The 25315-nt window shown below is 36.1% G+C and overlaps 1 protein-coding gene across 5 annotated transcripts in view; it reads left to right on the top strand.

Moving 5' to 3' along the window:
• The window catches only part of CNTN5 (contactin 5), a 917150-nt gene that overhangs the window by 798306 nt on the left and 93529 nt on the right, over positions 1 to 25315 (top strand). For all 5 annotated transcript variants that reach the window (XM_084894670.1, XM_084894671.1, XM_084894674.1 and 2 more), the window contains one exon: positions 17686 to 17806. In XM_084894670.1, the coding sequence (XP_084750796.1) occupies positions 17686 to 17806 (121 nt within the window). The remainder of the gene's footprint in view (positions 1 to 17685; positions 17807 to 25315) is intronic.

Raw genomic sequence — 25315 nt, 5'->3', positions numbered from 1 at the left:
AAAATTATATATTCTGTAACTTCAAGTCAACAAATTGTTGTCTTTACATATTTTTTTTTATTGATTTCAGAGAGAGAGATAGAAACATCAATGATGAAAGAGAATCATTGATTGGCTGCCTCCTGCATGACCCCCCTCCCCATCCCAGTGGGGATCAAGCCCACAACCGGGGCATGTGCCCTTGACCGGAATCAAACCTGGAACCCCTCAGTCCTCTAGCCAATGCTCTATCCCCTGAGCCAAACCAGCTAGGGCAACAAATTGTCTTTAAAAATCCTCCCATAAAAGTTACTGAGAATGAATTGAAAAACATCTCAAAATATCTACTACACTTGCTTCTTCAGATGTTCTGGGGGTGTGTTTTCCATTATTTAAAGCTCACTCTTCTGGCAGCTATAATGGTTTCGTTTTATAGTGTTTGATTCTCTTGCTATCATCTTCCCATTTTAGTCTTTGAGGGAAATGTCTCTAAGTGGACACGAGTGGCAATGTAACATTGCTTTTTTCTGCTGAAGACAAAGCAAGGAATGTAGAGTGCAGAGGGCTCACCCTTTCTTCTGAAGAAAACATTGTTTCCAAGTTTGAGGCATCTAACATTGTATCTTTCTTACCCAGTATTTCACTTACGGCATTGTTGGTTCCACTTGAGTGTTCGGCCATGCAATTCAGTTTTCAAGTTTAAATAGCTGGTAGGTAGGGTTTCAGATTCTGTCCTTTTCCCCACCCAGGGCTTCCTTTATTCCTTCCCCATCCCTCCCCAGAGCAAGTATCAAATTCTACCAAAAGTATTGCTTTTCTTTCTAGTCTTTACATTTTTAGAAATTGTGAATATGCTTATTTTTCTCAACTCAACACAGTATTTGGTCCACATTAAATACCAAATCAATATTTGTAGAGTTGCTAAAGGCATACGTGAAGGTAAGAATATATGAACTAAAAACTAGCCATATAGAATAGAACACTTAGAAAAAAATGTTGACACTTATGCCTAATTAGCTTTTTAAATCCAGGAATGATTCCAACACCTATTTGAATAATATAGAATGCCTGTGATCAGGAGTTTTATTCATTTTGCTTTACATGAAATTTAAATATTTTTGATGTTGTGCTTAAAATAATTATTTTCTCTGGAAATATTAATAGGAGATTTAATTTAAAAAATGTAAAATGGATTCTAGTTATCATATTGAAGCAATGCTGATATATTTTATTGGTTTCCTGTTATTTAAAAAGAATTCCTTATACATATATCTTTGTATTCAGGGGATATAATTTAACCTGCAAAGTGATGAAATGCATAGTATAATAAAGCCCTTAATACTAGAATTTTTTTTTTTTTTTACCTTGTGGGAATAATATATAAAAGAAGATTTTTTTTTTTTTTTTTTTTTTTTTTTTTTTTTTTTTTAGTGTTTGAAAGAAAACCTTGGTGTATAAAATGCTGTCCTTATTCTCTAATACCACATAAGGTTAGGATTTTTATAAGCAAACATGCTTCAGTTTTACATTTTGAAGTACTATTGATATGTAAGCATTGTGTTTTAGACCGACTCCTATGTTATTTCCGAAAGTGATTTTCAAAGAGCAAGGTTTTTGATAGGCTGTTATTTTCAAGACATCTTTGAAAGTCTACCTTTATTTTGCAATTTCTCTTCTGCATCTGTTTTGTATTAAATTCTAAAGAGTGCCTAAGTGTTATGATGTCTTTCGCTTTTGCTTTTCAAAATCCTCTAGTTTCTTTCCTGTACTGTTTTTTATCACATTATAATAGAAAAGCGACTCTAGGAGCCTGGAATTAATAACTCAGTAGGTAGCCTCTCAGATACATTTTCTCTCTTAGAAAAGGAGGAAGAGGTGATTTTATAAATAACTATTGGGCTATTATGATTCACTTTCTTTCTTCATCTGATACATGTTATAGAAGAGAAGTAGAAAACCTCACTTTAGGGAATTTGGAAAACAAGAGGCTACTTCCTTTAATGAATAATTAATGTCTCTGTAGAGTATTTGTCAACCTAAGTTAGATGAACTCTGAATATATCACATTGAGCCCCTACCCATGAGGCAGCTGCCCAGGACTGGGGGTTTTGTAGTAATCAACTCCACCCTCTGTGAAGGGTGTATGAATACAACTGAGGTAGAGTGCTGCCTTCTTCATCTCATCGAGGAACAGACTTATAAATGGATAAGTGGCAAGATCAGTGGAAGAAGTATGTTTAGGGAACTCAGTTCAAGTTAAGTTACACATCATTCAAACTGTAGGAGCAGTATGCTTCTTAAACCAAATAATGCCTAAGCCTATTCTTAAAGAAAAATAAATAAAGAGAGAGGATGCAGAAGGGAGAAAGACATTCTACGTAGAGACTGGGCATGAGGAAAGTATGAAAAAGATTGAGGTTTTGTCTATCTGATTCCAATAACAATTGGTGATTTTAGAGTGAAAGCAAACCTCATCTATTTGTTATAGTAATTCTATTTTAAAGAAATCTTCTCATATCACCTGTTAAAGTTAAGTAAATGACCACGATTATGCTTGGCTCCAATTATAGCAAGTTACATATTTCCAACAAAAGTAAACCTGACAGATTTTTCAAAACGAAATCCAGGGATAAATTACATGTTGCTAAGCATAAGTATATGTGTTTTACATAAATTTACATGTTACTTAAAGCTTTCTATTGGGTACATAAAAAAGAAATTTATATTATAATGTTAAGATTCAATATCCAGGGTCATTAAGATAATTCCCTGAGAAGCAGTGTGTGATTTTTTTTTTTCCAGAACACTGCTTATTAGTCTAGAAGCAGTTCTAAGAATACAACCCATTTAAGGAAAATGGGCTAAAATCAAAATTTCTGTCTTCTTCCATATTTATTCCTTTATTACATTATATATTTTTAAGAATAAGAACCACACCTATGTTGGTAGGTATTGCTAGAACCCAGAATCATGCCCGGAAGATTTTTTGTTAAATAAAGTATTTGTTAAATTAATTATTATATAAACAAGAAGAAATCTATACTATTACTTATAGACACTTTCTCATTTCCTTGCCCAGATGCTAAACTACCACATAAACAAAAAATGCAATATATGGATATCAGATAATTTTTTAACACATCATTTTCCAAAAAGTTAATGGTCACCTGTAATGTGTGTAGTACATTATCAGAGCAAAAAAATATATGGTTGAATAAAGCATGATCTCTCCTTTCTAGAATTCTTAATCTAGACAGACCTTTAAATAACTGTTTAATGTGATAAGTATCATAGTATTGAGACATTATACTGTTGAGAGAAGATAACTCTGCAGGAAAAATTTCAATTATTAACGAAATATGTCATTCACAGAAATAATGTTCTTAGACTTAATGTTCTTGAAATTAATGTTCAATTGAATTCAACTAAGTTAATTACCAAAGGTCAACTAGTCAACTAGTATAAGGTAAGGTAATTATGATAGTTGTTTAAATACCCTAAAAATCAAAACTAATTTTTTAATTCTACACCTAGATATCTGTAAAATCAAAATAATTAACTATTTTGAAGCCAATTGGTTAAAATAATTTAGAATTCATTAATTGTGAAGATACACAACGTTGTACTAAATAGTTTAAGGTTTTCATATCAATAAGCTTATTTGGAACTATAAAATGCTATATTTTATCCTCTTTAACACTGATAGCCTCACAAATAAATATAGCATATAGATACAGTTTGTTTTCAGTGACTTATTAAATATAGTAACAGTCTTTCCTAAAAGCATTTCTGAAACTTGCACTTCATGGCCATTGCCTGTCATTTAAGTAGTAAGAATTACTGAGAAGCCATCAGCTCTTCCTGACAGGGCCCTCCACATGCTTTGCTCACCACGCCCGTCACATCAGTGATGATTCTGAACAGTAACGGTTCTCCGGTTCTTAGAGCAACTTTAGTGTTAGTGATGCAGGCATTTCAGTAAGAATGTTTCCATTTACCTTTAAGAAGAATCAGGCAGAATAATAAAGCATCTTTTTTTTTTTTTTTTTTTTGCTAACTTTTTGGGGACTTGACATTGCTGTTTCCAACCACATTTAGTTTCATAACAAAATTCTAACTGGAATAATCCATTGTTGTCTTGTTTTTATAATTAAGATGTTGAGATGTAAATATCTTGAGAGAGGAGGACCTTTTACATTTTAGGATCAATGAATACCCTTTCCTTTTGCACATCTCTTTTTGCCAATGAATCACTGAAAGAAAGGATCTTAGCAGTAGTTTTTCTAACTATTATGTAGTATTGACTGTTAAACATAGTCTGTATCAATTTTTGTTATAAAACAAAACTTTGTGCCTCAAACTATCACTTGGGTAGTTTATAACCCCTTGGGGTGACAAATTGGGCTGAACTCCTCTGGAGTTTATCTGCTGGTCTCACTCATGCATCTTTAGTCAGTTGCCAACCAGCTTTGCGGCACTAATGGCTGGCTAGTGTCAGGGGCGGCAGGGGCAAATGGGCCACGCGTTTCTCATCATCCATCAGGCTAGTCAGACTTGTTCACGTGGATGTCTCAGGAGTCCAAGATCCAAGAGCAGAAGCATCACGGTCCCTTAGGCTAAGGCTCAAACTTGCTTTATGTCACTCCTGTCATATTCTACTTGTAAAAGCAAGTCATGAGGCCATACTAGATGCAAAAGTTAGAGAGCCTTCCTCCTGGCAGGAACTGCAGAGTATTATGGCCAGTGTTGCAAATTCCTGTCCAATTTTTTTTATATATCTTTCTAACTCGTAACCTTCATTCCAGAATCCACAAATTTCTCAGTCAGTCGTGGTTCTAATTGCTGTTTGAGTTAGCTTATAATGCAAAGCAAACGGCACAAAATTCATGACCCAATTTGATGAGCCAGTAATTATAGTTGGGCTCGGTTGTTTTTTCTCCTGGCTTATATTGGACTCATTAATGCATCTGAGGTTAATAGGAGCTGTTTGGGAGGTGGCAGCTAGGATGCTGTCTCTGCCCTAAGTGGTCTTTCACCCGACAGCAGGCTCCTCTAGGCCTGGGGTCGGCAAACTGCGGCTTGCGAGCCACATGCGGCTCTTTGGCCCTTTGAGTGTGGCCCTTCCACAAAATATCACGGCCTGGGCGAGTCTATTTTGAAGAAGTGGCGTTAGAAGAAGTTTAAGTTTTAAAAATTTGGCTCTCAAAAGAAATTTCAATAGCTGTACTGTTGATATTTGGTTCTGTTGACTAAAGAGTTTGCCGACCACTGCTCTAGGCTCTGCCACGTGGTTTTCACTGGGTTCCAAAATAACAATCTCCAGTACATACCCAATTTTGAAAATATATATTTGTTCTATGTTTGCTAATGTCTCAATGACCAATGTAATCATTTATTATGGCACAGTGAGTGTGGGAAGGACTTACCCAAAGGCGGATCCAGGAAGGCATAAAAAACTTTGGGGTCATTACTTCAACACCCCTACCACACAATTTAAACAATTATCAGCATCAAATGATCCTTAACTGCAGTTGTGGTATTACTTTTAAGACAAACTAAAGCTAGATTATGCATGTACAGGTACGTATATATGGGATAAAATGAGCATTGGGAAAAATAACTTGCATAACACTAAAATTCAACATGGACTGTCACTAGCAACACAAACTATGTGAACTGCATGGACTGAACTAACTAATCACTATCTGAATTGACCCCTTTTAATTGATTAGGTGAAGATAGTCAAAGCCCTTGATCTGATTATAGAGTCATTTTTTTTTTCATTTATAAAGTTTATGTTCTTTCCCCCCAAAAAAATCTTAGGATATTTTAATCACTTTACTTGTTAATAGATAATTAACAGTTAGAAAAAATATATTAATGAAGAAAATTTAAAATTCTCATTTAATTGGTTTCTGAAAAATAACACATTCTGAAGACATGATATTTTCTAGCTTATCTATTTATTGATCTAAGGTAATCCATGTTAAATGTCTCTTCCAAAAATTGGTTCTAGTGATTTCTGTGCTTTAGTTATATTTTGATAGAAACAAAAGCAGATATGATATGTTTATTAATAAATGAATAAAAATAGATTCTGGATATATTAAAAACAAACATGAAATATACTGGATATTCCATACTGAAATGAATTAATAGGTTATTTTAGCCATGCAAGCTGATTAGTTTATAATAAATACAGTTGATGATAAAAACTTACCTTAGTTTTTCTCCATGGCAACCATATTTTTGAGTTCTAAACCAAAGTCAGCTTTTTATTTGTTCACCATTATGTACGTAGATTTTCTTTTCTATTTATATAAATAATACAAGCTTATTGCCGAAACTGGTTTGGCTCAGTGGTAGAGCATCGGTCTGCGGACTGAAGGGTCCCAGGTTCGATTCCGGTCAAGAGCATGTACCTGGGTTGCGGGCACATCCCCGGTAGGGGGTGTGCAAGAGGTGGTTGGTCGATGTTTCTCTCTCATCGACGTTTCTGACTCTCTGTCCCTCTCTTCCTCTCTGTAAAAATTCAATAAAATATATTTTTAAATAAATAAATAAATAAATAAATAAATAAATAATACAAGCTTATTGTAGATCATTTGAATATACTAAAACTGGAAAAAGAATGAAGATACCTTAGAGTCATACTACCTAAAAATAATCACCAATAAGCTTTGTAATCATATTTTCATGCATCTCTTAAAGCACAATAGACACATGTTATACAAGTGTACAATATCATGCAGGCTGCACTTATTAAGACCACTTTCCCCTACTTCTACCCTCCTATAACAGCATTTACCACAACTTCTTAAGCTTGTTAATATCCAAATGTATGTCCTTCTATATTTTCTCAGTATTGCTGTAAGCTTAGGCAGATTATATATGTACAGGGAAATTTCTGTCGTTATTTTTTAAAAACTGAAACATTTTTTGCATCTCAGTTCTCTCATTTAATAACCTTGAAACTTTATTTTTATATCTCTAATTCATTCTTTTCAATGGGTATATGATTAGTCCATGGTATGACTATACCTCTATTTAGCCATGTACCCATTGAGAAGATTAACTTGATTTCCTATTTGGGGAGGAGGGAAATTTATGAAAAAATGCTACAGAAAACATTTCTAAATATCTGCACCCTCATCTGTCAACAATTTTATTTCTATGGGATAAATTCCCAGGAACAGATTGCAGGGTAAAAGAAAAAAATTATTTGTAATTTAAATTGTTGCTGCCATATTTTCTTCCAGGAGACTATACAACATCAAAGTATTTCACTGGGTGACCTCATTATATAGTAAAAGGTTAATAGATTGGGTGGGGAGGAGATATGAAGGGTTTTTGGTGTGGGCTCAGCTTTGTCCCTACTTAGCTGTATGACACTCAATGACTCATCTCACCTGAGCCCTCATCCACACACTGAAGAGGCTAGAGGAGATGATTCTTAATGTCCCTACCTAATTCCAAAGTTCTGTGATTTAAAATGTTAGGTTCAAAGACTGAATGCCAACCAACTCTCCTAATGTGGCACTCAGTAACTTCAGTGAAATCATTTTAATGTTTTAGTGAACATTAACCCTTTTTTCAGGAAGGATCATTCATAGCTTCAAAATCATATTATTCTCTATTAAATATCGCATACCTGCTTGATTCATGGAATATAATTCAAAGTCTCATAATATTCTTAGAATTGGAAAAAAATTATACAGAAGGAATTCCAACCAAAAAAAATTATCTCAAATCAAAATTCTTCTCTATGACAAAGAATATAGTTGTATATATAACATCTTGATATATGATAAAAGGTTCCTCTACAGCTAAATAAAGATTTCCTCTTTAAAAGCAATAATAATTTTACAAATGGGTAAGAGGTCAGCATTTCTTATTTTGTATAACCAGCAAACACACACACACACACAAAGATTCATGATAAAGAATAGTTTAAAACATATCAATATGAAACCTTAGGAAAAATATATGTGCATATATAGTTATTGATATTGGTCTCAATTCAAAGATGCACTACTTTGGAGAGTCCTGTAAATATGATTTTGAAATATCAGAGCTGTATTATATAGTTACAGAAGAAGAGAGAGGAGCAGTAGTAGTATATGGCATCATAGATGGTTTTCAGTCTCCATTTAAGTGTACTGATTTTTTATAAATTAAGCATGATAAATTCTTTTATGAAATTGTAAAGCCTATTATTAATGAGTTCACTCTGGCAAAGTGTCTTGACTGCCTTTCAAAATGTCATTTGAATTTGACTAAGAGTCTTTGACCTTGAACTTTTCATAGTCAGCTTTTGATTGACACATTTATTCAATTTGACCTTTTGTTTTAACTGAACTATTCTTCTGTTTAAATCTTCATTGGAAGGTTGCTGTTGTAGCCTACAATCTAAGCAGTAATTTGAGTAGTCTTTTTTGACATTGATGTGTTTGAATTTCCTAAATTCTTAGTGTTTTTGGTGTTGATGAGAATGTTCATGACTGAGTGACAGTGCTTAAATGGGTACTGTGACCCAAATTCCCTTCTTTATTGTAATAAGGTTCTTTTTCATGCAGAAACTTGTTCCTCAGCATTAGTAACTATCCAATTAGGCTTGACAAAAGAATACTCAGTATTTGATCTTGAAGCACCTGGTTGAAATAATGCAGCTAATTGTTGAAGACTGCACTTGTTAAAAAGTTTACTAATATTGCACATGAAATGTAAATACATAAAGATTCTGAATTTTGCAGAAAAAAAGCTTGAAACAGCCAGATATGTGTGGCAAATTAACATTTAGAAATTCTTTATAAAATTAATTATTTCCTTTGAAATAGTATGTTTTTGCGAAAAGATTAGACATAAAAAATATATCTACCTTCTTGGTTACATTTTTCTCTTAAAATGTCTCTTAACACTTACATCATGGCAAACCATATTCTTCCATATATGTGACGAGGCTTTCGTGTGCTAGATAGGCACTGTGCTAGGGACTGGGTATGCCAGAGTTAAATTACAAAATTTCAAGTGGGTGAACTGTAAAGATCTTATTGGCTTATTGAATGATTTTTTTAATTGGGCAGCCTCTTCTGCAGTGGACAGAAAGGAGCTGTGAACAGCTGTACAAAATGGAAGCCTTTCATAGGCAAAGGTGGGGAGAGAGTGCGTTGTGTCCCTGTTCCATAACACGCCTGTGGAGATGCAAGTAAGATATGAGACAAATTAGCTCACTAGTGCCCCCTGGAGGAGTACATTCTTAGGAGAAGCTGAATCTGCAACTGGGATAGGTAGTTAAGTCTAACTTGGAGGATGTGGACTTAGCATGAGTGACTTTGTTTGGAAGGCCTTTGTCTCTTTTTATCACAACAGTGAAGGGAATATCATCTTTATAAGAATAAAGTGCAAATGTGGTTGACATTCATAAGATCAAAATATAGTTTAAAATGCCTACAGGTTATATTTATCCAAGAGATACAAAAGCGCATATATATATATATATGTGCAAGAATATGAAATGAGAAACTGTTCCTGTTTCCATCAGCAAGTTTGGCTTGGAAGTATTTTCTCTAAATTTTTCCTGAAAATGAAGACCCCCCCCCCTTTTTTTTTTTTTAGCCTAAGTCACTTCTCTCTTATACTATCACAGACAACTAAAAGTCAGTAGTCAACAGTTTTTATTCTCCCTATAAGACTTTTTCATCAGATACACAAATTCATTAGGAGCCCTTTCTACCTTCCATTTTACCACAGACAAGGGTTTTCCTACTTTTATTTTTGCTGTTTCATAAAACAGCTACCCCGTTCACCAGTTTTCAAGTATCATCTCCTCGATGTTATATCTGCCGTTCGTAACAGTTTCTTGGAGTTCTTTCTTCCCTACCTGGGACTGAGGGTCTGGTTGCTACAAGAAAATGCCCTTAAAACTGTTGAAAACAGAGGTTCTTCCACGTTGTTGTCAGTGGCTACACATTTGGGATCTTTACCCTGGGGGCATGTTTTATTTGGTAGAACCTTAGATTTAACGTTTGCCAAGGCCATTTCTTAGGTAACTACGTAGTCTTTGATTGCTTGGCAAGACTGGAGGTGAGAAGTATTTTTTGTTTATCAATCTAGAGTTCTGGCTTCTTTGCATTTCCTTCACATTCTTCTGGAGCAATGAGTGGTTCTCTCTTTACAGCTCCTCTCTCTGTATTTATACTTCGTATACACTGCTAACAGAAACCTCTCGGCACTTTCTCTTTTCTTGCTGAAAATATTCTTAGGCAAATTTAATTTATTCCCTGTGTATGAGGTGCTGTTCGCATCATCTCGGTGGCAGTCCTGTCAAACTTCCCTACCCTGCATGACAGGTCGCCCTTTCTCAAGTCTCCATGGCAGTTTTCTCACTGTCCCTCCAGCCCTTGTCTATGGTCTTCTTGGAGGTCCAGTCAGGATGGCAGAGTAGGTGCTGTGCTCTCCTCCCCCCATGACATCAAAATCACAACCAAATTATAGAGCAGTCAAACCAGATAAGCATCTACAGACTAGCAGAGCAGAAGTCTTGCATCTAAGGAAATAAAGAAGAAACCATGTGGAGACGAAGAAATGTCAAAAGGGGCTGGCCCCACACCCAACAGTGGCAGTTGAGAATCTGGTGAGATATCTCAGCCACAGAGATGCCACCTCAGGAGCCAAGAGTCCCAGCCCCACTCCAGGCTCCTGAGCCTAAAACACCAGTGTTGGGAAGAAGAGCCCAAATAACATTTGGGTGTGGAAGTCAGTGGAAATTCCATCTTTTAGGGTGAAACAGAGGCTGCTGGAAACACAGATGTTCTTAAAGAGCCAGTACACAAACTCACTCACAGGCACTCACCTTGGGCTCCAGCCAAGGGACAAGGGCTGGTTGGGGGTGGGGAGGGGAATAAGAGGAAGGGAAGGTTGGGGAGAGGGGGAGTGCACCAGAGTTATAGTGGGAGAAGCTGTGTGGGTACAGAGTGAGGGCAGGAAGGACAGCTGCCATTGTCCCTGCACTGAGCCCTCCCCTGACATGGTCAAATCTGAATCTTCATGAGCCTAATTAACTCCAAAAGTGACTCCTTGAGAACCTGCCCCACCACAAAGGCCTGCAGACCCCGGCCAGGTGGTGGCTGGCCTCTGTATACCCTGAAACTTTTACTGAATGGCCTCAGGCCCTCAGCAAAAGTCCCCAGGGCTCTGATTACCTCCCAGCACACTCCTCCAATAATAGTGCCATCACATTGGGGATAAGGTTTCAATATATGAGTTTTGGGAGGGACACAACTTTCAGTCTATAGCAGAGTCCTTTTGCCTTGGTCACTTAAGTAAATTCTTAGATAAAGGAATGCTCATTTATCTCTCCACTAGGGAAAAGAGAGTCAATGTGCATAAGATTAAATAAGATACGTTATTTCAAGAATCAGGGAACAGCGAAACCGGTTTGGCTCAGTGGTAGAGCGTAGGTCTGCGGACTGAAAGGTCCCAGGTTCGATTCCGGTTAGGGGCATGTACGTTGGTTGTGGGCACATCATTAACGTTTCTAGCTCTCTATCTCTCTCCCTTCCTCTCTGTAAAAAAATCAATAAAATATATATTTTTTAAAAATCAGGGCACAAACATGCCACCTAAGTCTGACATCCACTGACCCGTAAAATACTACACCCTCTAGTTCTACTTGGGAAAGAAGGACACTAAGGTGATACACATGGCATGCTGTCATTCAGTGTTCTTCATATATCCACTTTGGTCATCTAGGAAGTAGAATAATTTAACATTTGTATTTTTAAATTTATTGTATGAGCCCAGCTGGTACGGCTCAGTTGTTGAGTGTCGATGAATTATGGGGCTCAAGGCCCAGTAGGGGCATGCAGGAGTCAGCCAATCAATGATTCTCTCTCTTTCTCACTCCCTCTCTGAAATCAATAAAAGCATATTTAATTTTTAAAATAAATTTGTTGTATGAAAATGTAATTGTAATTAGTCGTATATATTCATGCTTTGAACTGCTTTACAATGCCTAATCTTCACTTTAACCAAGATAGTGGATGGATATCATGAATGATTTCTATTCATGACTTGTGCTTATAAAACTAAATGATCCAGTTTAGATACATAGTCATCTTGAATTCATCAAGGAGTCATCAACTCATTTTTCTTTTTTAACCTATATCACCAAACAACACTGTTTCTACACTTTTCTTAGTACTTAAAAATACATTATTAGAATATGTATTGGAAAGTAAATACCAAGGTCCCAGTAATGGGATGTTAGAATCATTTTTACCCATTTTTAGTCTTCAGTGCATTGTTGGATGCATTTAATATTTCACCAAAGAAGACATAACTGTTTTGTCAAATAATATCTTATCTATTATTTTCTTCATTGCTATTAAAGACAAGTCTTCCAGTAATTTACCTAGTATTTTCTTCATTAGTAGCAGTTAGAATTTCTATTTCTGATATGTCCACTTATTTAAGCACCATTAATATCAGCTATTTTATTAAAAAGATATATTAAAGCACACATCATCACTAATGTAAATCTCATTCTACATAAGTTTAAGAAAGGTTGTAAAAGGAAAATGTATGTTTATTATTTCCATATTGTAGGATATTTGAAACAAATTGTCCTCTAGGAAAAAATACTGTAACCAGAAAAATCTTTAAACTACGGAAGTTTAATAATAAGTGTCTCATGCTAACACCCAGTTTTTCATGTTAGAAAATATTTTTTAAATTGTTTCTCATAGAATTTCTATAGAGGAATGGTTCAAATGTCTGTTTGTTGGGGGCTGGGGATGCTGATGGGCCCTATGTGAGCCCCTTGAGAAAGTGAACTAGACCCTACATGAGGGCACGCAAATTGCCACATCCAGCAGGGTTTTGGCTGACTCATTCATCATGAGTCCACCATTTTTGAGAACATTCCATTTACCTTTTTGTTTGCAGGATACGTTCCCCAAACCTTCTCAGAGTACTTACTCAATCTTGGTTGGGGTGAAATAAATAAATAAATAAATAAATAAATAAATAAATAAATAAATAAATAAATGGCTTCAAGAGTAATTTACACCTCCCAGTAGTACACATATATACCTTGCTTCACTTGATTTTCCTCAATTCCTGAGAAAAACAGAGCAGCTGTTATCCAAAAAGAAAAGAACTTTCCTGTAGTTTCAGGGCTTTGAAGCTAAAGCTAGACCTCATGTCTGCTTGTTCTGAGTGCAGAGGTTTTCTGAAAGAGAGCAAAGGAGATGTCTGTGTCTAAAATAAAGCCAGGTAGTTACTATACCTACAGGAAACGTTGATACCTAGTTTGTTGAAGGAGTGAATACCACTTAAAGAAATATTTCTCCTGGCTAAGAACGGAAGTGCAGTGCCCTTTAACAGATAACATTTATCAAACACACCTGTGTGCCAGACACCCTACCATGGGCTTTACTTGCATTATCACATTGAATCTGTGAGAGGAACTCTATGCCGTGGAGTAATTTCCCCAAGTTCAACATCTAATAAGTGGTAGAGCGGTCCACACGATTCTTTGTCATTCCAAAACCTTTATGTATGTTTTAAGTATTCTTTCCTACTGTCTTTCTCCATAGTCTTTTCCCTTGCCTTCCCTAATTTCTTTGAGAGAGAGAAAGAGGGGGAGGGAAGATAATATCAGGGACAAAGAAGGAAGGAAGGAAGCCCTCATGCATCCATTAGCTCACCCAGTAACCATCAGCTGCATCGCTACCTAGCCCAGCTCTGGGAATGCCCATGGGGGATTTCCAGGTGGACTTGGGGAGACTTTCAAGAAAGCCAAGTTCTAGCCGAAACCGGTTTGGCTCAGCAGTAGAGTGTCGGTCTGCGGACTAAAAGGTCCCAGGTTCGATTCCAGTCAAGGGCATGTACTTTGGTTGTGGGTACATCCCCAGTGGGGGGTGTGTAAGAGGCAGCTGGTCAGTGTTTCTCTCTCATCGACGTTTCTAGCTCTCTATCTCTCTACCTTCCTCTCTGTAAAAAAATCAATAAAATATATTTTAAAAAAGAAAGAAAGAAAGAAAGAAAGAAAGAAAGAAAGAAAGAAAGAAGAGAGAAAGAAAGAAAGAAAGAAAGAAAGAAAGAAAGAAAGAAAGAAAGAAAGAAAGAAAGAAAGAAAGAAAGAAAACCAAGTTCTAGCTCAGAGACAGGAGTGAAGTGCTATTGAAGCACAAATAACAAAACAGTGTGAGCACTAAGGAAGCCTGGGGGATGTGTGGAAAAGCTTAACCAAGGAGAAGTCTTTTGAGCTGCATCTAAAACTGTCTTTCCGGGCAAAGGAGAAAGAACATCTGCAGTAGCAGAGTAGGTGGAGTTACTGAAGGATCCCCAGGCACCGGGAAACTGGAAATTAGTGTTGAGGCAGCCCAGGGTTCGTTCAGTTGTGGGAGGTGAACTCATGGTTGGAGGGCCCTTCTGTGTTGAAATAAGGAAATTGGACTTTCTCTTCAGGGCCATAAGAGCCAGCAGACACTTTGAATAGCAAAGTTCAATGAGCTTTCCATTTTTTAGGAAGTATTTGATCAGTGCCCTTAGTCAAAGTAAAAGCCTTTAAGAACTGGACTTGTGAAATGATGACATTCCCTAGATAATTTAGCAACTGCTTTAAAAGTTACACTATGGGGCCAAGAACAGTAAATGACTTCGCCGCGTTACTGGTCTCACAGAGTGAATGTGCAACCTCTTTCATAAAGTGCCTCACACTTTCATTCATTCAACCAATATACACGGAGCTCTCACTATGTGGTGTGCATTGTGTTAAATGCCCAAAGCTTAAAGCACTGTGTTAATTACTGGTGGGGGACACGTGTTTGAAGCAACATGATTTGCTCATAAAGCCAAAGAAAGCAGCAAAGGAAACAGAGGATATAAAGCAAGTGTCAGAGAAAACAAGAGAGAGTAGCTCCAGAGAGAGAAAAAAGGGGAAAATGAGGTTTAAGCTTAAGGAAGCCAGTATCGGCTCAAAGTAACCATTTTATTAGCAGTGCCCTTCACTGCAAAGGTTCTCTCTCAGGAACTCCATCCTGTGGGCTGAGATTAAGTGTAATGGGTTCCCACATGAATCCTTCTCATTACTTCTTTTGAAAGATCAGTAAATCTACTAAAAGGGTAATGTAGGTTTAGTGTTCACAATCCATTCATTTTCTTTTTAATTTTACCTATTTAAAAATATAATACAGATATAATCCAAAAGAGAAGGGATGGAGCCAAAGTGAGAATTCAACTCCTCAAATAGTGTTGGTATGGATAAATATACAATAGATGGTAGGTTTTTTATTCCTCATAGATGGTGATAGAGCTTCAGCCAGCTTATAAGGCATTGCACACTATTAATTGCAGGAACTAAGTGAAGGACAACAGAGGAATGATAATATGCATCGCTCCATCCCTCCTGATCTCCTTGGAGATTTTTAATGAAAGCTCTTCTCAACCCTTTAAGTTTTTATTTCAATATATTTCAACATAAAGGACAAAGGTTTAGGGACTTTTGTCCAGGACCAAAAAAACAACAACAATATTTTGGAAGAAAAGAGTCTGAAAAATAAGACAATTCTTTAGTCACAGGAATGTGATTTTACAAAATACTTTTTCAAAAATGTGAGTCTCAATAATGGCTTATAATAATTAATTTTCAGCTATTAAATCACCACCAGCCTGTGATAGTGAAAAACAAAGACGCAAATAAAAAATAACAATAAAACAAACCCAAAACACCAACCTCAGCCTTCCAGAAGCTCATTTTAGGAAATAATAACATCCTTTCTGATTTTCTGGGCCTCTCCTTAGCTTTTCCATTAGACATAAGCCCCATTCTGTGCCCATGATTTTAAATTTGATTCCTGATTCATTTAATTGAGTACCCCATCAGGAGAGCTTCTTAGGAATCCAGGAGGGAAAAGGAGATTTTCACATCTAAAATGGGCCCATATACAAAAGTGTTGAAGCCTATTTATACCTTTTTAAAATATGCTTATTTGAAGCTGAATTATGGCTTATAATGTTTACAGTTTTCTGTGTTGTCCCATAATAGGCAAGAGGCATTAAAGTGTAAATTTCCTGTTCTGACTTGAAAGAAGTGAGTACTTCCTTAGTCTAGTAGAGATGAGAAAATGAGATTTAAGAGTAATAATTTATCCTAAAGAAATTAAAAGAATAGGACATTTACTGAACAAATATCACATTCCTTGAAATAATTGTTATGACATTTTAATGTATTCTCACTATGAAACGTTCCCTTGTAAATGACTAAACCAGATCATGTCTTAACAATTATTTGATGAGAGAAAAGTTCAACACCCTTAGAAGTTCTTATAAGATTGTTATATATATATGAAATACCAGAAAAAATGGAAACATAGCATACAGTTAAGTAATTAATTTAGATGCTAAAAATGAATGCCAAGGAAGAAAACATACGAAGTATTTCTAGAAATCCCTCTTTTTCATATAACTCATTGGTCTATTTAAAAATAAATGCAAACAGTTAATTTCTTAAATAATCAGAATACTGCCCTGTAAGGACAAATGCATTATTTTTAAAGGCAATTCACCATCCCATCAAAAATTAAAAGATCTCTTATCTGGTGTGCTTCTCTATAATGTGCTTTAAACATTCTTTCATGTGCTCAACTGCTGTTGGAGAGTGTTGAGTTCTCTGAATATGTCATTTCAAGCTGCATGCATCTGCTCTCATTCCAGTCAATTGTTTTTTTAATTGCAATGTGGAAAATGCAAAGTGTATTGGAGTTTTGCTGTGTTGTTATCTGGGAAAAAACAACAACAAAACAAAACTACCTCATGAGTGAGTGATTGTAAATGCCAGATCTTTACATATTCATGGAAAGGAAAGACAAGAATAGGTAATGAAGAGTTGCACCAGTCATTCTAGAGTGTAGGGAGGATCATCACTGATCCCATGAACTGACAACATCTAAAAGATACTCTTCCTGGAACTATGGATCTCCCCACCTGCATTTGCTCTTCAGCCATGTTCTAAACATCTTGCTCAATCAAGAATCGGGTGTTTTGAGCCCCTTTGGGGTTTTGTATCTGCATGGATTAACAAAGACTTAGGTTGACCCTGCTCCCATCGTGATGGTTATGGGGGATTCGTGTTGTGGCAGCCCAGGATTCAGTTGTAGAAGGCTGAAATCATGGTCATGGGAGGAATACATGGTCTTGGGATCAGCAGTCTTTACCTAAGCACAATCTCATTCCCATGGTATATTTACAAAAAGAGTCATTCAATAAAGCCATACACGATAATCTTTTCACGGCTGTCTTCTCATAAGTAATTTTCACAAGCTGCTATTTCTTTCAGTACTATTTTCTTGCCACAAAAATAGGCCTGTCTCTGAATAGCAAAGCAATAATTTTTGCTCAATGATTATTTTTCTTATACTTTTAAAGATATGAGTTTGTGTGCATATTTAAATATTTCTTAGAGATTGTAGCTGCTAAATTATTATATGCGATATTAAATGTTCAAACCCTGTATCAGCAATTGTTGAAAACATAACTTCCATGTGTTCCTTAAACTAGGGCATGTTTGATTTCTGAATTGTTGTCTTATAAATGGTAAGGCCAAAAATGGGCCCTTAGACTAAATATGCAAAGTTCCCCTTAAACCACCTTGAACTAGGCAGATTTGCAACATTTTAAACTGGCACTTCATCCCTCTTTCAGCAAGCATCCTCTGCAGATTTAATGATCAGGAACATCCTTCTGATGCATGCTGGGAGATATGGCTGCAGGGTACAGACCACAGCAGACAGTGTGTCAGATGAGGCAGAACTTCTTGTTAGGGGTGAGTATGCTAATAGTGCAGTCTGAAGACATGATCACCATAAATTATCATACAAAGGAATTTAAATGCATGGACTTTGAGCACATCAGTACTGTGCATTTTACTTTCAATTTTACAATATATGTCATTTTTGCTTAACCTTTTGCTTTTGAAAATATTACATGGAAAACTGCTCCTTAGTAATAGACAAAAACCTACAGAACCAACTTCAGGGTCCAAAACACCTTTACTAATAAGTGGGTCACTAAGTGTTTAATCAATTTAATGCCAAACAGAAATTGTAAACAGTTGAGCCACAAAGACCCTTGGAATACAGAGATAAAATGTGTTTCTGTCTATGTGTGTTTTTTTTTCAAATGCAAAGTCAGTGGAGTCTCCAGGCATGTGTTTCCTCCACTGACCTCTAAATTCTGCTTCCCCAAACAGGAAAACTAACAGCGTGCCTATTACAATGGCATTTACAACTGTTAAGTGATAGGGATTTTTTTAAAGTCTGAAAATGTCAATACAATTTTCTGTGCAGAAACGACAGTTAAGTGGTTTTTAACTATGAACTAGGCTGCCAACTAGTATGACCCCATAAAGCTACATATTATTTGAATTAAGTAAATAACAGTACCAATTTCTTTCACCTCATTATTTCTCAGTATGGAAATGTAGCTCCTAGCTTGCATTCTCTCTCTCTCTTTCTTTCTTTCTCTCTCTCTTTCTTTCTTTCTCTCTCTCTTTCTTTCTTTCTCTCTCTCTTTCTCTCTTTCTTTCTTTCTTTCTTTCTTTCTTTCTTTCTTTCTTTCTTTCTTTCTTTCTTTCTTTCTTTCTTTCTTTCTTTCTTCCTTCCTTCCTTCCTTCCTTCCTTCCTTCCTTCCTTCCTTCCTTCCTTCCTTCCTTCTCTTTCTTTCTTCTTTCTCCCAGCCTTCTTTGTTTCCTCCTTTTCTTTCTTCCTCTCTTTTTCTTCCTTTCTCCTCCTTTTAACATTTTATTGAGACACAGAGTACAGAAAATTTTACGAATTATAAGTGTACAAATGTACAGCTCAAAGAGGAATCACAAAGTGAACACACCATGAAACTACCATTCAAGACACAAACTAGAACATTCCAGAATCTCACCTTGTTCCTCTCTTTTGGTCTTAATTACACTTTGTGTGCTATGCTTATTGCATGCTAAGACCCCTTGCACGATCTCTGCAAATCAAAATTTCACAATCCATGGCAGAAACGTATATCTTAGATTATCTTATTTCTTATTTATTTGGAGTGTTTTCCAATTTGAATTTTTAAGAATTTATCAATATAAAAACCTTGAGAAAAAAAATGTAAGGTGTATAGTAAGATTCATCATCTCTTTGTTCTAGTTGTATGTTTCATCCACGGCTTATTGACTGTTGGTAGTGCATCCATCATTGGTCCGAGTAAAATGTTGATTTGAAGCAAGTGTGTATCTGGGTGTGTAGCAGCTTGTTCATTTGTGTGTGTGTTTGTTTCTGTTCAGAAGGTTGTTTGAACTTTTTTACAAGTTTATATCAAGACTATGTATCTGTATTGCCTATTATAAAGCACTTTTTAAGGACTCATCTTCTCACACTATTCCATTTAGCTAAAATTTTTGCTCTATGCCTTTCGAAGTTACAAGGCTCATGGAACTGCTCACCTCACCCTGCAGTCAAATTTCTAGAAAATTGCTTTCTTCTCATGCAACAGTCTGTTTGATATTATTTGTGTTTATTATGTAGCACTTGCTCAGTAATTTAGAAGGATGCTCTTGAAATTGGTGCTTTTCAAATGAGTCACACAGTTCAGATGCTGATAAAGAGAAATTAGGTCTTTTTGCAGGGCTGTGAAGGCCACATTTAAGCAGCAAACTAACATTCTGCTTTGTGAGTAAAATTAAACTCAACAGGGTTTAGAACATAATTCAGGTTCAGCTTTCTCATGTTCTGCTCTTTTAGCCTTTGGCTTTTTGCCTGGGAGATGATAAAAATGCATAAATTTTGGAATTATACTCAAGAGCAATTTCAAACACGTGGCTGTTGTCTGAATATTCATGTAACATTCAGCTCAAACTTTCATTTGAAGTGAGTTTGATCAAGTTGCCAATTTCCTATTCTGTATTTTTATTACTTTTCTAAAATTGGTTAAAAAAAATAGCTTGCCTCTCTGCTTGGTTGGGCTTAGACAATAAAAAGGGAACAAATGGTTCTGGTTCTTCTTTTTATTTTTACTCTTGTTTTTAAGTTCAAAATTCCTGGTAATTGAAGAAACCTGGGTGCTTGAATATTGCTGTTTTTAATGTTGGCTTGTGAAATAAAACTCAAAAGTATTTTTTACCCTGTCATTTCTTCTCTCCCATTCCTTCATTCATTTGGTTTGTAAAGTTGAGGTATTCTGAGAGTACAGGCCCCGCAGGACCAAAGACGAATATTCTATGTGGAATTTTTCTAATGCCAGCTACAATTCTAGCTGCCAAATTCCTAAAGCACTCTTATTCAAGTGTGAGTCACATAAAAATGGGAACAATAAAGAGGATTCTGCCATCCACATTCTTGTTCAATACCGTCATTGGATTGTCTGCGTAGTCACTTTCCTCAAGGTTGAGAGTGAGGAACATTCTTGCTTAACACAGAATATGTTTTGTAGCCCTGTAATTCTATTCCAGTAGAGATTTAGGGAGCTAAAAATCTACATTCCTCTCAATTGATAAAGCTACCTTTTTTTTTCATCTCCTTTTCCATTAGAGATGGTCTATGAAATTCTGTTGTGCATCTCGCCAAATCCTGTAATTCTTTCCCTGGCCCAGCAAGCACACCAGATTGGAGCTCAGATGTGTGACCCTCACACCTCCCCACTGCCTAGCTACAGTCAGAGTGTCCCTAACTGATATGCTTCCACTTCTTCTCCCATTCACTCCTTCACTGCTATCTTTCCCCCAGATGCTTGTTTCCACTGTTGCTTCCCTTTGCTTGTGAATGTCAGAGCTATTATTCACCACCTCTAGCCCACCATCATACTCCAGAAATTGAATTTTCCCATAAATAACTACCTGAAGCGTAAAATTGCTTGCTCCCATATCTTTAATATTCAGTGAACCGGCATTATAACAGCACCATGCATAATTTGGAGAACCATAATAGAAGTAATGAATATGTTAAAAGAACTTATTATCCTGGAATATAAAAAGAAATTAAAGCCACACCTGAACATCTGCGCACAATTTAAGTCACTTATTCGAGTGTGATGTAGCAACAATAGAGAAAATAAGACAAGACTATGCTTTAGGGAAGCTCTTTAAAGATGGGTAGAACTGTAGTATGTTATCCAGGATAAAGGCAATAGACCATTAAGAGATAACCTCACTAAAGGAGATATACAATTTGTAAAGAACCAATACTTCCAAACAATATGAGAAGTGATCAAATACAACATAAAAGAGTTAAGAGAAAGGAGTGTTTTGTTTATTTTATTTTACAAAAGTTAATGCTAGAAATATATTTCCCAAAGTGAATAAAGGGTAGGAAATTATCATGGCTTAAATAGTAAATGTGGTTAGCCAACCTACGATAATGAGGAACCAGAGCATGAGCTCTGTCAATTGTGCTCAGAGGCAGAGAAAGCATTAAAAATTTTACTTCTACTTACAAGTATTTTTTTAATTCAAATTACTCTGCTTCTTAATGCAAAACAGTAGGTCAAGGAACTCTTGGAATAGTCTAAGAAGAATCAGTAATCTCTTGGTTTTTGCTGAATCCACAGCCTCTATATCCTGTTCCCCCAAACTTGAACAGTGATCATTTCTTGAATTACAATTTCCAAGATGTATTAAATTGAATTTGAGAAGAAAGACTCCATCTCAGGATGTGACTTTGTTGAGAGACATCTGACTACTTTTAACCATTCATCCCTCCTCCCACCCATTACTTGCTTGGTACTCAACCTGGAGTTCAACCTGTCTTTCCAACTTACTTATTTTAAACTTTCCCTCAATCCAATTTCATTCTTTCCAAGAAAGGTTTTTTCCCTTTAATATTTTACCTTTAGTCTCTCCCCAATTCACCGAGTTGCTCTTCATGGCAGAACTAAAACGATTAAAGTTTGAATGTTTTGTCAATGAAAGAAGTCAAAGGTTTTTGTTAACTGTTCATTGGGCACATAGTCTGTACCAAGCACCGAGCTTAGCACTTGTAATGAAAAGAGGAACAGACCAAGGTCTCAGCCCTCCTTGTGTCTCTGTCTCTACTAGTCACCTGTGTGAGAGACACCTTACGAAAAGAGGTGAGAAACACCAAAAGGAAATCTCCTAGATAGCTTTGTCTTGCAGCAGAAATAATGAAATACTAAGAAAAATATAAGCATAGCTGCAAGGTCAGCTACCTAATTAGTGAGGCCTGATGCAAAATGAAAGTGCAGAGCCCTCCTTCAAAACTTGATAAGAATTTCAAGATGGTAACACCAGAGCATCAATCCGAGTATGGGGAGACTTTCTATGGCCGTGCCCTCTACCAGCCCTGCATCACTATTAAATTGTGTATTAATATAACAGAATGAAAGGATGTTAGTAAAGAGAAGGGATCGATAACCGCAAAGTTGTCTAAATTTCAAGTTTTATAGCTATACTCATCTATAAAATTAGTATATTGGAGCCTCCTCGGAGGTTTTGCCAACTTTTTACATAAAGGATCTTTTTTTTATTATTCTACCCCATGATCTGTGTGTTTTGAAAGCTTTTTTTTTTTTATTATTGTATTGAACAATTCTATTTCAATTCTCACCAAAACCTCTCATCATCATGAGGTAGCGGGTGTTACCAAACTAGATAATTTAATTCCAGCCAACAGCAAAGAGACTTTACATTTCAGCTGGTTGTGAAATGTTCTGTTCTGTTTTGTTTGCAAATAGCTGAAAACAACCTAAAGATACCAATTACCACCTGATGGAAACCACTTTAGAACCTTTGATTAAATACACTCCAGATTGTAAGCTGTAATTTTTAGTAATTTTCACTAGCAAGCGAGGAAAGAGAAAATTTTGAGAACTCTCTGCCTTTTGCCCTTGAAGGACGCAAGTACTGTCACTTTCCCAAACAAACAGAAAAGAAAATTCAAGCTCATTAAAACCTTAAACATATTTCTAACATGCGTTGATTTGAGAGTGAAAGCAGTATGAATGTGCTCCATCTTTACATCTCTCACAGCACTAGTCTTGTGACTCATGTAGATTCCAAATTAATATAAATGCATATCTTTAGCATCTCACCGCTTCAGAAAGTTTCCAACCTTTAAAATGCACAAATATATAACACAAGTATCTTTTGGAAGGTAGATTGTTGCTTCATTTTTCTTCCCCATCTTTGATCTAATATGCATTCACTTTATACTTGGGAGTTTGCACAACCTTCATATGATGAAGTAATGACCTGAACTCAGGCTCTAGTGAAAAAGGATCAATAGTCACAAAACGTAAAGCTGGGTTTGCCGATATGCTGTCATTTAGGGATCAGTGGACAATGACAAATGTTTTCAGAATAATTTTAATATTAGTTTATATTAACAGTAAGTGAATTTGCAAAACAATCTATGCTTTAGAGCAGAATAAAAGGGTTTTTTTGTAGTTAATACATCTGTTTTTACAATATTTAAAAAATACTAAAATGCAAATACAAAATATCCTCCCTCTTAAAGAAAATCAAATCTTATTTAAACAATATCTTACTAGATTCCCTTTCATCATTATAGAAATTTTAGGTTACTGGTATCACTAGTATTAGATAAAATTATTTAAATTAACTTATTCTAGTGGTTGGCCAACTGCAGCTCACTATCCACATGCGGCTCTTTGGCCCCTTGAGTGTGGCTCTTCCACAAAATACCACATGCAGGCATGCATGGTCAGTGTGACTGAAACTTCATGGCCCATGTGCAGAAGTTGATTTTTGGCTCTCAAAAGAAATTTCAATTCTTATACTGTTGATATCTGGCTCTGTTGACTAATGAATTTGCGGATCACTGACTTATACCAATCACTTGCTTTTCTAGCTTATAATTCATCTAGGTTAATTCAATTGGCATTTATACAATTTATTTTAGACACTAAATAGCAGTTTTTTCCTCTCTAATGATTCTCAGAATTGCTTGCTAACCTATGGAACATTTTTACAACTGACTAAAAAGTATTGGTTTTTGGTCAGTCGTGAGTTTATGTGCGAATTCTCTGCACCACATTTAGTTTTGCTCCTTGAGTGGCAGTTGACTGAAGCCACTGGACTGGCTGGAATGATTGTAGAGGACTGAGAGATGCCAGGTAGAGCTGCAAGTGAAAGACAAACAAATGATGTTGCTGTGTCCAGACAAACAATTGATGGAGGTGACGTTTCTTGTTTCCTTTGCTCAACAACTGCTAGAAGCCATGTTCTCTCTTAGACACAAATATTTCAGCTAACTGACCTAGGCATATTTGGTTCCTTGATGTGAGCGTTTTGCTATTTTGAACCAAAGACTCTGATCTTACTCTTACGTTATAAGAAAAATGGGTTTTATAGTCAACTGGGTTTTATATATCTTACATATTTTTTTAGTCACAAATTGTAAGGTAATCACCTTTAACTATGTACTTTGTCACACAGAATTACCCTAGTTTTCTTATGTATCCATCCTCATATAATAATGACATTTAATACTTCACATTTATGTACATTTATTGAGATAAGGTCTTTGGGTGAGTGGTTATGTTTAAAATGCTGATCTATTCATTGTTCAGTAATTGCCTACTGTCAGTAGGTGAGGATAGGTCTAGTGTGCAAGAGGAAGGAGTAGTGAGATAGGATTGGATATAAGTTCCTTCTAACGCCATGGAAAAGCACTTAACTTTTGTGCTAGAAGTGATGGATATCCATCAAAGGGCCAAAGCAGGAAAGGGATGTGATTAGATATGCACTTTAAGAAGATCATTCTTAAAACTGTAGAGGGTGTTTCAGTGGAGAGTGAAACCCAGTGGCCTGCTAGTAGACCAGTTTGCAGGCTTTTGCAGTAATCCTAGCAAGTAATAAGAAGATTTTTTTGTTTTGTTTTGTTTTGTTTTTTGTGGGGGAGAAGGCAATGGTAATGGAGACTGAAATGAGTGTATATAAAAAAAATAGGAGGAAGAAGAATCTACAGAATTTGGCTACGAAAATTGAGAAATAGGGGACAAAGATGAATGACAGTTGTAATGCTTAATTGTGTGTTCAATGGGAATGAGACCATGAATTTTGGTTAGACCTTGGAATATCAGAGTAATTATTGATGAGGCCCCTTTACTTTCCAAATAGACCTGGTTTAGATGATAAATGATGTGGGCACCCTCAGGAGAAAAATAGTTTGGGACTAAAGAAGCACCATTTATTTAAGATAAGGGTCTCCAGAGAGAAATATCCACTAAACAAATAGAATTATGGCTATGGAGCTCAGGAGAGAAACATTGAAATTGAGGTGTGGATTTGAGCATGATCAGGTGGAGATGAAAGGACAGAGATAGTATG

Source organism: Pipistrellus hanaki (assembly GCF_964339955.1).
Source record: "Pipistrellus hanaki genome assembly, chromosome: 9".
Lineage (NCBI taxonomy): Eukaryota > Metazoa > Chordata > Mammalia > Chiroptera > Vespertilionidae > Pipistrellus > Pipistrellus hanaki.
Note: the sequence above shows the minus strand (reverse complement) of the source record. Positions and strands in the feature narration are given on the sequence as shown.